The sequence below is a fragment of the Entamoeba dispar genome, genomic scaffold (genome assembly GCF_000209125.1).
Source record: "Entamoeba dispar SAW760 scf_1105229462189 genomic scaffold, whole genome shotgun sequence".
NCBI lineage: Eukaryota > Evosea > Mastigamoebida > Endamoebidae > Entamoeba > Entamoeba dispar.
The window spans coordinates 1-12,480 of NW_001855068.1; the positions used below are offsets into that span (position 1 = coordinate 1).

General features: G+C 24.9%; 7 protein-coding genes across 7 annotated transcripts in view, besides 19 other annotated features; 3 read left to right on the forward strand and 4 right to left on the reverse strand.

Annotated features, from left to right (window-relative positions):
• Nucleotides 1-656: a repeat region.
• Nucleotides 657-887: 231 nt separating this feature from the next.
• Nucleotides 888-971: a sequence feature (AT_rich).
• Nucleotides 972-1,269: 298 nt separating this feature from the next.
• Nucleotides 1,270-1,301: a sequence feature (AT_rich).
• A 97-nt stretch (nt 1,302-1,398) lies between these two features.
• Nucleotides 1,399-1,486: a sequence feature (AT_rich).
• A 17-nt stretch (nt 1,487-1,503) lies between these two features.
• Nucleotides 1,504-1,552: a sequence feature (AT_rich).
• A 26-nt stretch (nt 1,553-1,578) lies between these two features.
• Nucleotides 1,579-1,624: a sequence feature (AT_rich).
• Nucleotides 1,625-1,666: 42 nt separating this feature from the next.
• Nucleotides 1,667-1,710: a sequence feature (AT_rich).
• A 95-nt stretch (nt 1,711-1,805) lies between these two features.
• Nucleotides 1,806-1,826: a sequence feature (AT_rich).
• Nucleotides 1,827-1,906: 80 nt separating this feature from the next.
• Nucleotides 1,907-1,958: a sequence feature (AT_rich).
• A 170-nt stretch (nt 1,959-2,128) lies between these two features.
• Nucleotides 2,129-2,159: a sequence feature (AT_rich).
• A 200-nt stretch (nt 2,160-2,359) lies between these two features.
• Nucleotides 2,360-2,710, forward strand: EDI_198530 (uncharacterized protein; the record flags this gene model as incomplete). Its single annotated transcript, XM_001739422.1, has 1 exon — nt 2,360-2,710. The coding sequence occupies one exon, from the start codon at nt 2,360-2,362 to the stop codon at nt 2,708-2,710; it is 351 nt and encodes a 116-aa protein (XP_001739474.1).
• Nucleotides 2,711-2,765: 55 nt separating this feature from the next.
• Nucleotides 2,766-2,786: a sequence feature (AT_rich).
• A 24-nt stretch (nt 2,787-2,810) lies between these two features.
• On the reverse strand, nt 2,811-3,380 carry EDI_198540 (uncharacterized protein; the record flags this gene model as incomplete). Its single annotated transcript, XM_001739423.1, has 1 exon — nt 2,811-3,380. One exon carries the CDS (start codon nt 3,378-3,380, stop codon nt 2,811-2,813), a length of 570 nt encoding a protein of 189 aa, XP_001739475.1.
• A 94-nt stretch (nt 3,381-3,474) lies between these two features.
• Nucleotides 3,475-3,550: a sequence feature (AT_rich).
• A 1,046-nt stretch (nt 3,551-4,596) lies between these two features.
• On the reverse strand, nt 4,597-5,261 carry EDI_198550 (pre-rRNA-processing protein PNO1, putative; the record flags this gene model as incomplete). The annotated part of the gene is made up of 2 exons (XM_001739424.1): nt 4,597-4,735; nt 4,807-5,261. 2 exons carry the CDS (start codon nt 5,259-5,261, stop codon nt 4,597-4,599), a joined length of 594 nt encoding a protein of 197 aa, XP_001739476.1.
• Nucleotides 4,737-4,801: a sequence feature (AT_rich).
• Nucleotides 5,262-5,316: 55 nt separating the features above from the next.
• Nucleotides 5,317-5,391: a microsatellite.
• Nucleotides 5,392-5,574: 183 nt separating this feature from the next.
• Nucleotides 5,575-7,530, forward strand: EDI_198560 (uncharacterized protein; the record flags this gene model as incomplete). The annotated part of the gene is made up of 1 exon (XM_001739425.1): nt 5,575-7,530. One exon carries the CDS (start codon nt 5,575-5,577, stop codon nt 7,528-7,530), a length of 1,956 nt encoding a protein of 651 aa, XP_001739477.1.
• Nucleotides 7,516-7,628: a sequence feature (AT_rich).
• A 241-nt stretch (nt 7,629-7,869) lies between these two features.
• Nucleotides 7,870-7,911: a sequence feature (AT_rich).
• A 167-nt stretch (nt 7,912-8,078) lies between these two features.
• Nucleotides 8,079-8,106: a sequence feature (AT_rich).
• A 229-nt stretch (nt 8,107-8,335) lies between these two features.
• On the reverse strand, nt 8,336-11,614 carry EDI_198570 (uncharacterized protein; the record flags this gene model as incomplete). The annotated part of the gene is made up of 1 exon (XM_001739426.1): nt 8,336-11,614. One exon carries the CDS (start codon nt 11,612-11,614, stop codon nt 8,336-8,338), a length of 3,279 nt encoding a protein of 1,092 aa, XP_001739478.1.
• Nucleotides 11,615-11,676: 62 nt separating this feature from the next.
• Nucleotides 11,677-11,711: a sequence feature (AT_rich).
• Nucleotides 11,712-11,783: 72 nt separating this feature from the next.
• On the forward strand, nt 11,784-12,217 carry EDI_198580 (uncharacterized protein; the record flags this gene model as incomplete). Its single annotated transcript, XM_001739427.1, has 2 exons — nt 11,784-12,038; nt 12,092-12,217. 2 exons carry the CDS (start codon nt 11,784-11,786, stop codon nt 12,215-12,217), a joined length of 381 nt encoding a protein of 126 aa, XP_001739479.1.
• Nucleotides 11,991-12,011: a sequence feature (AT_rich).
• Nucleotides 12,218-12,324: 107 nt separating the features above from the next.
• The window catches only part of EDI_198590 (uncharacterized protein), a gene marked incomplete at both ends in the record, with an annotated part of 401 nt that continues 245 nt past the window's right edge, over nt 12,325-12,480 (reverse strand). Inside the window, one exon of the mRNA XM_001739428.1 lies at nt 12,325-12,471. Within this exon, the coding sequence (XP_001739480.1) occupies nt 12,325-12,471 (147 nt within the window). The remainder of the gene's footprint in view (nt 12,472-12,480) is intronic.

The following is a 12,480-nucleotide window of genomic DNA, read 5'->3' on the forward strand; positions in this document are numbered from 1 at the left end:
TTACAATATGTTATTGTTTTATTATTTTCTTTATAAACATAAATATCATATCTAAATCTAAATCCAAATAACAATTCATCTGATTGATCATATAAATAAAATACATATTTTGATTCTTTAATATCAAATTTCATCATTCCTTGTATTCTTCCTTTTGTTTCAATTGAAAATAAAAATGATTTTTGATCATTTATATATTCATCAATTTTATCAATTTTACAATTAATATATCCTCCAAATTTATTTCCTTCAATATCTTCAATAATAATTATTATATGTTCTTTATTTATTATTTTTTCTCCAAATACTGATGTATTAACTTTCCAATTATCATTATTTGAATCAAATACTATATTTCCTATTTTTCTTCTTGTCCATTTTATTATTTCTTCGATTTCTTCATTTTTAATCATTCCTTGTGTATTTTCTATTATCTTCTTTCTTTCTGAATAATCACTGTAATATCTTGTCCATTCTTCTTTATTCTTATTAAATCTTCTTTTAATTTTATCTATTTCTTCTGGAAATCGTAACATTTTATCTTTCATTATCATTTCTTCAATTAAAATGATTTTATCTATTAACTCATTCTTTGCTTTACTTAGTATTTCTTCATCTTTATTACTTTCTTCTATTATTTTCTTCATTTGATTCTTAATAATATTACTAAAACAAACTGAAGTAAAAAAAATCAAGAGTTCAATTGTGATAATAATCAGTAATTAGATTTGATTCCTTTTTCAAGTAAAATGAAAATATTTTGATAAGTAAATATTCTAAATATCATTCTATTTGAAGAATAAAGTACCAATAAACATGTTTATCGATTGAATTGATTTATCAGTACCTCAAAATAACTATTAATTATAAGAATAAACCAAAAAGTGAAATATTTAATTGAATTTAATATAATATTATATTCAAAATAAATAAGAGTATTGAAATAAATAATATTCATATTATATTAAATTCATTGATGAATATGAATCTTATTATAAAATAAGAATGATAATAATATGTATTAAAGTTTTGAATTAGAAGAAAATAACATTAGTATTGATATATCAAAACTATACAAATCATAATTTAAAAAGATAATCAAATACTTTTACTAAAATATTTAAAACATTGTTTAGTATTATTAATGAATTATCAATTGTTTTATCTAAATAAATAATGAAATGGTTAATAAAAAATCTACAATTCAAAAGTATTGAAATATTGAATTAAATAATGATATTTAAAATAGCTGTTTTAGTTAATGATAACATTAATAAAAATATATAAATGAAATAAAAAAAGAATGTTATCAGAAATATTATAATAACTTCCTCTATTTTTTTTTATTTAGTGATAATTCATTATTAACAAGGTATATATAACAATTGTATCAGAATGATTAAATTAAATTTAGAGAAATAAATACAATAATTTGTTGTAATAAATTTATGTAAATCACAAAAAAAGAAATTAAAAATAAATTATTGTATTAACATTCTGGTGTTAATTTATTTTGAATTTTAATTAATGTTATTTAAATTTACTATTAAATGAATTAACTCTATTCTGAACAACTTCTAATTTAATACTAAATAATAGATTAAATTCTATTTATTATAAATAACTATGAATGAAACGAAATTGTCAAAGATATCTACTGAATTAGTATATTATGAATATTAATATAAGAAAGTAAAATTTAAATAATAAGTAGTTTATTCATTAATTGTGATAAAACAAGATTTATATAAACGTGTTAATTCATATATCATTGTGAAGAATATTAAACAACGCTCTGATGACTGATAAATAATTATTTTTTTATACTTAATCCGATTTATATTGCATTATCTTTAATTGATATATGAAATTTCATTATTATTAATTGGTTCTATTAGAACACTTCTTAATAAATAAAAGTTCAATTTTAATTAAAATAAAATCTAATAAATTTAAAACTGAATACGATTAGTATGACTAACAAATCAGATGATATTAATTCATTATGAAAGATAATTGGTATTTAGATTTTAATATAGTACTAAAACATTTAACCAACATCCATCATTTTTATATCTTTGAATTATATCCTAAAAATACAACACTAAAAACAAATATTCATCCTATCAATAAATATAATAAATATAATGTTATTATTAGGATAATAAAAGCATAAATTCAATCAACGTTACACGAATAATAACAAAAGTTAAATCAATTATTTCAAACTTCTTTTGGGGATAATCTCGTTAGAGGTACTTCTCAACTTAAACAAGTTATTGACACATAACCAAATCATTATTTTATTTCAGTAAACTATAATGGAAAAATTGTAGGAGTTGTTGTTTATTGGTATTTGATGAAACAGTTTCATTTTATAGAGCATATTGCAATCTCTCCAGAGTTCAGAGGTGAAAAGATAGGACAACAAGTAATTGAACATTTATTCAAAACAATTGGTGGTTTGTGGATTCTTGAAGTTGAACCAACTGAAGATGAAGTTCATCATCGGTTAAGAAAATGGTATTATCGCAATGGATTTTCAATTATAGATAAAAATTATAAACAACCATCATACTCATTTGGAGGACAATCAATCCCCCTATGGATTATGGCAACACAACCCCTTTCAAACAAGGTTTTGTCAACCTTTATTTCTGTACTCAAACATAATGTATATGAAGCTCATTATAGCTTGAACCGTTTCTAGTTTTATTTTGTTTATGATATTTTTTAATTGAATTCTAAATTGAAGTATTCAATTGTTTTATAAAAATTTAATAAATGACTGAACTCTTTTGAAAAGACGTCTACAAAGCAGCGAGTTCTAATGCGTGTTGTTTAGCAGATTCTTTCATATTTTTTCTCATTTCTTTTTCAACTCTTTTTTGTCGTGCCTTTGCTTTGTTACACAAGATATCAGTAAAGCAATCAACAAATCGACATGTCATTGTACAAACCATACAAACACTTACAACAACTAACACAGCAAAGATAATGAAAATAAACAATGATTTTGTAGGCATTAACAAATCAAGAAATGAGTTAAATGTAAATGTACCACTTTTTAATGTTCCTACCATACATTCTTTAGTTTCTCTATTACAATCATATTGACATTTCTTACAAACACATTCTTCTTTTGATTGAATTATAGAATATTCTGCGTTTAGTGTTATTGGTGATTCTATGTATATTTCATGCGTTGTTTTATATACTTTAATCTCTTCATAAATTCGTTCTGTATGGAAAATTTGTATTGTTTCATTACCTTTTAATTGAATAGGATATAAATGCTTTCCTTTATTAATGACAAACGGGTGTAGTTCAAATGCATGACAAACAACAAATAAAAGACTAACACAGATAAAACAATTCATTATACTTGTTATTGAGATGAGTCTTAAAACAAAATTCGTGTCAATTTCTCTTTAGTATATCATATAATTTATTTCCTATATTAAACTATACTTCAATAAAACAAAAATTAAAAATTAAATAATTACTTTTTTTGTTGTTTAAGTTTATTAAAAAGTATTTTAAATATTATGTTTCTGTGATATATTTGTTAGTTATAATTTTCTTTCTATCATTTACTGTTTTACTAGTCCTTATTATATTATCATTCATTTAATTTCATGTAACATAAACATGTTATTTATTATTCATATTATTTCCTTTTGTCTTATTTCTTAACAATTATCATATTAATTTTTGAATCAAGATTTGAATTTATTCTCTTTTGAAAGTCTTCTTATAACTGTATAACCAATCTTGAATTTAGTAAATACTTTCTTAAGACTCTAATACTAAAGTCTTTCTTAATTGATCTAATAACATTTTAACACAAAAAGGTTATTTATAAATGATTATTACTTTCTTCCATCTATGTTTTAATAAAGAATTTCAAAAGTCTTATTTGTTGTTCTTTTATGTCAAACAATCACACCTCCTTTTCATTTATTTTATTATATATCGAAACAAATTTCTATGTATTGTGGTTTACTTTACCAAGAATGTTTTATACAATGTTCTAACTTAATTTTAAAGTATCAATAAACTTAAAAGACTTTGATACTCATTATAAATTCTACAACTAACTACAATATCACATTGTAAAATCCATCAAAATTTAACCAATCCCTTAGTTCTTTTCAATTACTCAATGTTTATTTCAGCTAGTTCATTCAAGAAATTACAACAAAATAAGAAGATTCTAATCTTTCTTCATATTATCTCTATTATTTTCACATAATTCATAACTGACATACATCAAATTTCTGTTATACTTGTTGTATGAATCCTTTTTAATAATCTATATCTGTTAGATAAAATTGTTTAAAAGAAATAGCATGTTAACTTAATAAAATCTTAAAAAGTAATTATGTAATCATAAGAACTTATCACCAATACCTTAGTTTTTATTAAATCATTTTTTATTTATTCAGACTTGATTTGACAGTCTCAGTATTTTCTTCTTCTCTAGTCTTTATTCACAGTCTTAAAGATAATAAAAACAAGTTGATGATGATGAAATTTCATTAGACAATACACAACATATTAACCAAATACCAACTTTTAAAACAAACAATCAAATTAAAGAGCAGAATCCATTCTAGATGCAATAGTACGAAGGTTATTGTATACTTTTCCTGGTGGAGCACCAAGAATAAGATCCTGGATTGCATCACGAGCAATTTTGATATTAGCATAACTTCCCATAATATGAATCTTTCTATAATTAATAAATACCAATATTAATCAATTGATAATGAAATATTCTTTAAAATAAAATATAAAACAAACTTATATTGCATTACAATACGAGTATGTGTTGTATTTTCAATTGAAAATTTAGTTTTACCATCTTTACCAGCAATACGTCCAATAGCACGATTTAAATGATCTCCATGTAATTTTTTAACATCTTCAATTTCAAATGAATCAACAAATATATCATCCATTCTAAGTAAGGCAATAGCATCTTTAACTTCAAACCCTTTTCCAATGGCATTAATAAAATCAGATGCTCTTTGAAGAGAATCTAATTGACTTTTGTCATTAGTTTTTAATTGAATAATTTTCTTTGATGGATTCATTCGAATATTCAATTTTAGTTGTGAAACAATCGGTTGATAAATTCCTATCCAATTTTCTTTAACATAATTAAATCGTTGTCCTGGAACATGAATTTCTCTAAGTTCATCTTCATTGTGAATTTGTTGTTGTTTAATTTCTTGGAATTCTGGTTTTGCTGCCATCTTTTGAATGTTAAAAGTTTTAGGTTTAATTGAAGGGTTTTTTATAATAAAAATATTATTTCCTTTTTTTTTTTTGATTCTACTTTTCTTTTTATTATTATCCTTGTCTTGTTTTATTCATCTTCTTGTTGGTTTTAAAATTACCCTTATCAGATATGCTAAATTCTTCAGAGATTCTTTATGTAAATAAAAAATATAAATTGGTATTGTTTAATCACTATATCAACAATTATCATTTGAGAAATTAAAAAAAATGGTTGGTGTGAAGTGTAAACCCTATAATAGAGTACTTTGTATTTTATTCTAATTTCTTATGACTGATACTCTTGATAAGTATCTTTCTCACATACAAACCCTTGAAGAGAGACTTGCTGTTGTACGGCAATACATTTATCTTTTTGAATCTCCTGAACAAAATAAACTAGAAAAAACACCAAAACAACCTGAAGATTCAATTCCAACATCAGATTATCCAGACGAATTAAATGACAATCTTGAAGAAGTACTAATAGCATTACTTCCAATTATTGATCAATCTACAACAAAACCATATATACCTGAACATCTGTTATTACTTCTTTCTACTTCTGAAGCATGTCAAGTACCTTTAATTCAACAAAAATGGCATGAAAAATTAATTCCTCTCTTAGATTCTCCATCGTCTGAGTTAATAGAATCTGTGTCATATCTTCTTCTTCATGGGTTAATGTGTCCATTATTAGCACCACGTATATCAAAGAAACTTTGCTCTTTACTTGCATCAACTCCATCAGAAACAATGAACCAAATGATTCCAAGTAAAAGATTATCATTACTATCTTCTGTAGGAACATTGGCTCATCGTAATTTACTTGTAAAGAATGGGATTGATTGTAATCAAGTTTTAGAAAATCTTCTTAGAGAACCAATTCAAAATGATGTACCATCATTACATGCAACAATACGGTGTATTGCTGGATTAATTAAATCAGTTAACAATATTGAGACAATAAAGAAGGTATGTCATCTTGCTATAGAAAAATTAAATAAAGAATGTGATATTAGAACTGAAGTTCATCTACATGCTATTATTGCTAATTGTGCTCATTATGAAGAAGTTGCAAGGGAATTACTTACTACAAATATTTATTTTGGAATTATTCAAAATTATATCAAGAATAAACCTTCAAAATATGGTAGTGTAGATGTTCGATATTTTGCTATTCAAACACTTATTTCATGTCTAAGTGTTGTCAAAGAACTTCATGAAGAAAGTATTATTATGTGTGATTCAGTTCTTCTAGCACTACCAACACAACCATTATTGGCTCATCTTGGAGCAGATAGTTCAGGAGGACAACATCCACAAATGTTAGGTGTTCTTGGATTAAAGGCTATGGCATTAATATTGATTCGATTAATAACATCAAATACACAATCTAATCTTGTTTATCAACATATCAAGAGATTATCTGTTCAAAATGTGATTGCTACTATTGGTAGATGTACAATCCTTGATATTGAAGAAGTTGATGAACCTCCAAAAGTTAAAAGTGAAATTAAAAATGACAGAGATACTGCATTGTATTGGGGACTTGTTGTATTACAAAAGATGTTTTCATATGAAGTGATAATGAAAAAAACTGGTATTGAAGAATCATTGAGTCAATGTGAGTCGGGACTTTCTTATCTTGTTAAAGCAGTAAAAGCATATTGTGATAAAACACCTGATATTGCATCAATTTTTGTAGATGTAATTAAGAATGTTAAATTCGATACTCTTAAAGCAGAAGATAATAAAAGTCATTTTGTTCATCGTTTTGTACAATTAATGAGAGATTATACTGACTCTTGTTATGAACACACAGCTGCAAAAGCATTGTTTGGATTATGTGAATTACATTTAATTAATGCAAATGAAATAGATACACTTGGAAATATAGTTATTGAATTTATGAAAAGAGTTAATGAATTGACACCAGAAAATGTCGAGTCATTGTATTCTCTTATTCATATTATTTCTGAAGTCGATTCTTCAAATGAACTTGTTCCTTCTATTGTTTCACTTGCAAACGACCAAATCATTCCATGGATTATTTCTCATCAAGAAATATTGATTCAAGATGAAAGTAATTTGGAAAAATATGATTTCCTTATTCTCGTTCTTCTTGTCTTGTTTTGCAAAGTACCCAAAACACCTTCAATTGAGAAATCAGTAAAAGAAATCTTAAATGTTTATGGAAATGATGCAGGTGAAATTACTGACTATTGCAACAAATTATTAAATTAATAGTTCTTTTTTATTATTTTTCTTTCATTTGTATTTATTTTAAATTTGGATTAAATCAATATTTGTTCTAATTAGTATACTTTATAATTAAAAATTATCAGAGTTTAAATATGTTAGTCTAATTATGCTGAAAAAGACTAATTTAACTTTGGTTGTTTTGTTTGAAGTGCCTTTTGTTTTATTCATAACAAATGTTAGATACCAAGATATCAAAATAAAGCATATATTCTTAAGTTAGATTCTGGAAGTAATTTAATTAATGAATTTTCAGATGATTATATTTCCTTTTTAATTGATATTCTTACTACTTCATTAGTCATATATTTCTTTTTCATAATCTTTATAAATAATATATTTTATATTATATCTAAATATATATAACGTAATATAACCTGATTTAACTCTTTTAAATTCTTTTTTATAATATTGTTCCTTTGTTATGTTGTTAACCTAATTTTCATTAATCGTTTAGAATTTTAGGCAATTACTTGGCTACATTTTATTTAAGTCATGTATTTATATTATTCTTTGAAGTTTAAGTTATTTGGTAATTTTTATTTTAATGATATATATATACTTCTTTATGAAGGACATATAACTGTTACAATGACAACTAAAGTGAAATAAAAATGTGTCAAATATCAAGAGTTTATTCTTGTTATATATTAATTAATCAAATTAATAAGTTTTGTTTTGTGGTATTGATGAAAATTAAAGCATACTTTGGTTTAAAAAAAAATCAATTTCTGGAACCTAAACTAAAAGATAAAAAAAACAAGGAGATTTTAGTTTGAATGAATTTGGATTAAAGATTCCAAGAATCGTCATTAGTTTCATCAAGTGAGAATCGAGTTAATTCCGTTGCATGACAACTACATAACAAACATTCATTAGCTAATACATTAAGATCTTCATCTTTTTCATACTCAGTAAGAACTTTTACAGCAAATGGAGTTTTGTGTAGATTAAGTTCATTGATAATACAGTCACAATGATATTTATGACCACAACAAAACATAATAAGTTGAGACTCTGCAGGATTTAATTTTTTTCTACACATACTACATACATCATCATCAGAATAAACAACGTACTGGAATGATGGTTCAGCAAATGATAATTCTTTTTGAGCAAGTTTCTGAGACATTTCAGCAACTTGTGAATTTGAAAGAAAAACCATACTTAATAAATCATCTCCATTTGTTTTATATTCTTTAAATTTAGCATCAATCATTTCCATCATATCTTTTAATTTCCATTGTCTAAAACTTGGAAGAATTAATGGTAATGATGCTAATACTGATTGAATTGATATTTTATGATTTTTAATAACATCTAAAACATATTTTTCTCCAACACCAGTATCACATGCATCAACAAACCATTTTAATGCTTGAACAACTAAAGTTTCTCTATTTTGTTCATTTGGTTCTTTTCCTACTAATTCAAACATTTTATCAATTTCATCTTGAAGTTGAGACAATTGTTTATCACTTTGTTTAATCATTAATCCTTTCATTTCAATTGCTTCTGCATAATTTCCATTATTTTCATAAATACAAGACAATGAACGATACATCCTTCTTCTTTTTAATTCTCTAATAATATAAATGCTTGTAATAGGAACATTAATTCTTGAAAATAATAAACTGTTCATATTTTTATCTAATTCAGCAGATGCTCCTGGTTCTTCTTTAAGGTATTTCCAAAACAAAATTTCTAATAATTCACTAACATCCATTCCATCATGAGTTCTTTGGTTAATTAAATTTCTAATAAATGGTTGAAGAATATTAAATTCAATCTCTTCTCCAACTAAACTTAAAACAGTGTATAATGATTCTTCACCAAAAATATCTCTTGTTTTTAAATATTCATTAAATAATAATGGCTCTTCTCTAAATAATACTCCAAAATATTTTTTAGTTAATTGAATGCACTCTTCTCGTTCTTCAGCTTCTTCAGAAGAATACATTTTAATTAATACTTCAATACCTTCTGAATATTCACAATTTTCTATGTAATAATTAAGTAATCCAACCATATCATTATTTGTTTCACAATACCAAATAAATAATTCTCTATCACCACAATTTCTTATTAAATAACGAATAATTTCTTTATCAATAATTGTCTTAGCATAAAATCGTTTTTTAAGGAGATAAGTTAATTTTTTCTTTAATAATTCTCTTTGGTCTTGAATTCTGACATTATTCAATATTAATATTACACACCACGTATATAATAATGAAATTCGTAATCGAGACTTGATGTTTGTTGAATCACAAATAACTTTATCTAATGCTCTTAATAATACAAATATTAAGGTTTCATCATTCATCATATTTTGAATAAGTTGAACATCAAAAAATTCTTCGTAATCTGGTTTAACAGCATGTATCTTATATAATGAATATTCAGTACATACCCAAATATACCTTTCAACTGGATTATTCTTTTCTAATGTCATACAAATTGATTTTCCTTCAACTAGTTTAGTACAACTAGTGTTGTAGTCATAATCAAAGCAAACTAATGAATTTGGATATAATTGATAAACTTGATTAGGTGTTTCAATAACAAAGTCTGAATCAACGTAATCATTTGAAATTCCTTTTTCATTAAATTTATCAATATCTTTATCATTACTAAAAAATGCATAACTTCCACGGAATAATGACCTTCTAATTCTTCCATCTTTTAATTTATATTGTCCAGTTAAATAACTTAATCGATAGTTCATTGCATCTTCTGTCATTCCTTCATATTGAACAATCATCATTCCTTTACTTCCTTCAATAATTTCATAAGGTGGTTTATTTGATACTTCACTTACATAAACAAATTTGTTGGAACCTTTTGTTTCAATAATAATTTGAAATACAACACTATTAGTACATGCTACAATAACTGTACAAATAGAACCAATAACCCAAAAAATATCTGTAATTTCCCCTTCATTTTTAAAATTAGTGATATCTTTAACTAATTCAATTTTTGACTTTATATGTTTACCACTTTGAGATAAAGACCGTTCATTAATTTCATCTTTAACAAATGGAAGTGGATAAACAGAAACTGAAGTAGTTTGAATTGGATTTTTCTTAATATGGACAGTTAATGAAAATATACATCCAGTATTTGTTCCAACAAACAAATTAAGCTCGGTGTTCATTGATGCTTTTTGTTCAAAACGAATAGTAGAAATTTTAATTTCTTTATTTCCAGAAGCTTTGATAACTTCTTCTGGATAAGAGACATTAAAAAATACTGGAGATAATTTAATACGTTCACAATATGACATCTTATTTCCTGAATACAATAAAATAATATGAACTCCTGTTGGATCAATAATTCCCATTTGAATAGTCTCTTTATATAAATTAGGAATCATATGAAAATCATTATCTCTAAACAAAAAACAATTATGTGAATCAATCATTAAACATGCATTGTTTTCAGCAAAAATTGCTCGTGGTTTTATTCCTCTTGAAGAAAAATCATATTGTTCTGCTTTAATCCAATTTGGTCTGAATAACTCTTCTTTCTCATCATATTCTTTTTTGTTTGAAACATTTGTTAATGATTTCTTTTGTTCAATTTCATCATCAATAAATTCTCCATCTTCAGAGTCACGAACTCTCTTAAATTGATTAGTAATAATAAATTCGTCATCATTAATAATAGGTTGTGTAACTAGATCAACTTCATTTTCAAGTTTACTTTCTGAAGAAATACCAGCTTGTTTTAATTTCTTCATGACATATGTTGGTCTTCTACTTTTTTGTGACAATTTATCTACAGCAATTCTATTCCATTCTCCTCCTCCAACAGAAGCAACTTCATTCCTTCCACTTTCTGAAACACTTGCTGATTCACTACCAGATATTTCTGTCATAGTAATTGGTCGACCGTTGTCTTTTGTAAAGAAAGGAGAAGATGGTTGAGAATTCAGACTTCGACGATTACGTCTACTCATAAATCCTTGTCGTTTTTGTGTTTTAATTTCAGTTCCAGATATTTGAGAATCACTAGATCCAGAGTTATCTTCAGATGAAGAAATAACAGGTTGATTTCTTGACATTAATTTTATAATTCAGTTTTTTTGAGATTTCTTTTTTTCTATCAAAAGAATTTCTTTCCTTCATTTTTTATTTATTTTATGAAGAAAATATTAATAAGTTCTTTTTTCTATAAAACTTTATTTTCTCTTAATTTCTTATCACTTCTAAAAATCCAATCTAAAAAACAATATGACAGATACTCAAATCGAACAACCAAAATCTAATGAACAAACACCTCATCCTTCTTTGGAAAGTAATCAAACTCAACCACAACCAACTAAACCAGTTATTGGATCAGATGGAAAAGCTATTCTTCGATTTAAAGGAATAAATATCCCAGGAGGAAAAGCACTCCCAAAAGGATATAAAATGTCAAAAGATAAAACAGTTGAACACATTATTTTATTTATAAATAAACAATTAAGAGATACAACTACTACCTATGTTTGTTTTTCTAACTTATATAATGTGACTCAAAATAATTAATTACAAAATAGAGGTTATACTTTAACAACTGTTTATTAAATCCTGATGATACCATTGCTGATTTACTAAGAGAGTTTCAAGTTCAAAAACCAGAGATTGAACTAACCTTTTCACCTATTGATAATGTCTTTGGTTAATTTACATTGGTCTTTGTTTAAAAGACTCTATCGGTTTTATAGAGAACGTATTAAAAAATTATATAACTAACTTTATTGGTTTTATTACTTAATCCAAAAACGATCAATTAGCACTCAATATTAGCTGGGTCAATTTTAAATTGTTCAGCAAGTATATCAGCTATTTCATGGACAAAATCTCCTTGAACGTTAATACAATCAACACCAACTGTTTTATCGATATTAGCACCAACAGAAAATTTTTTTGAAACGAACTTAGAAAC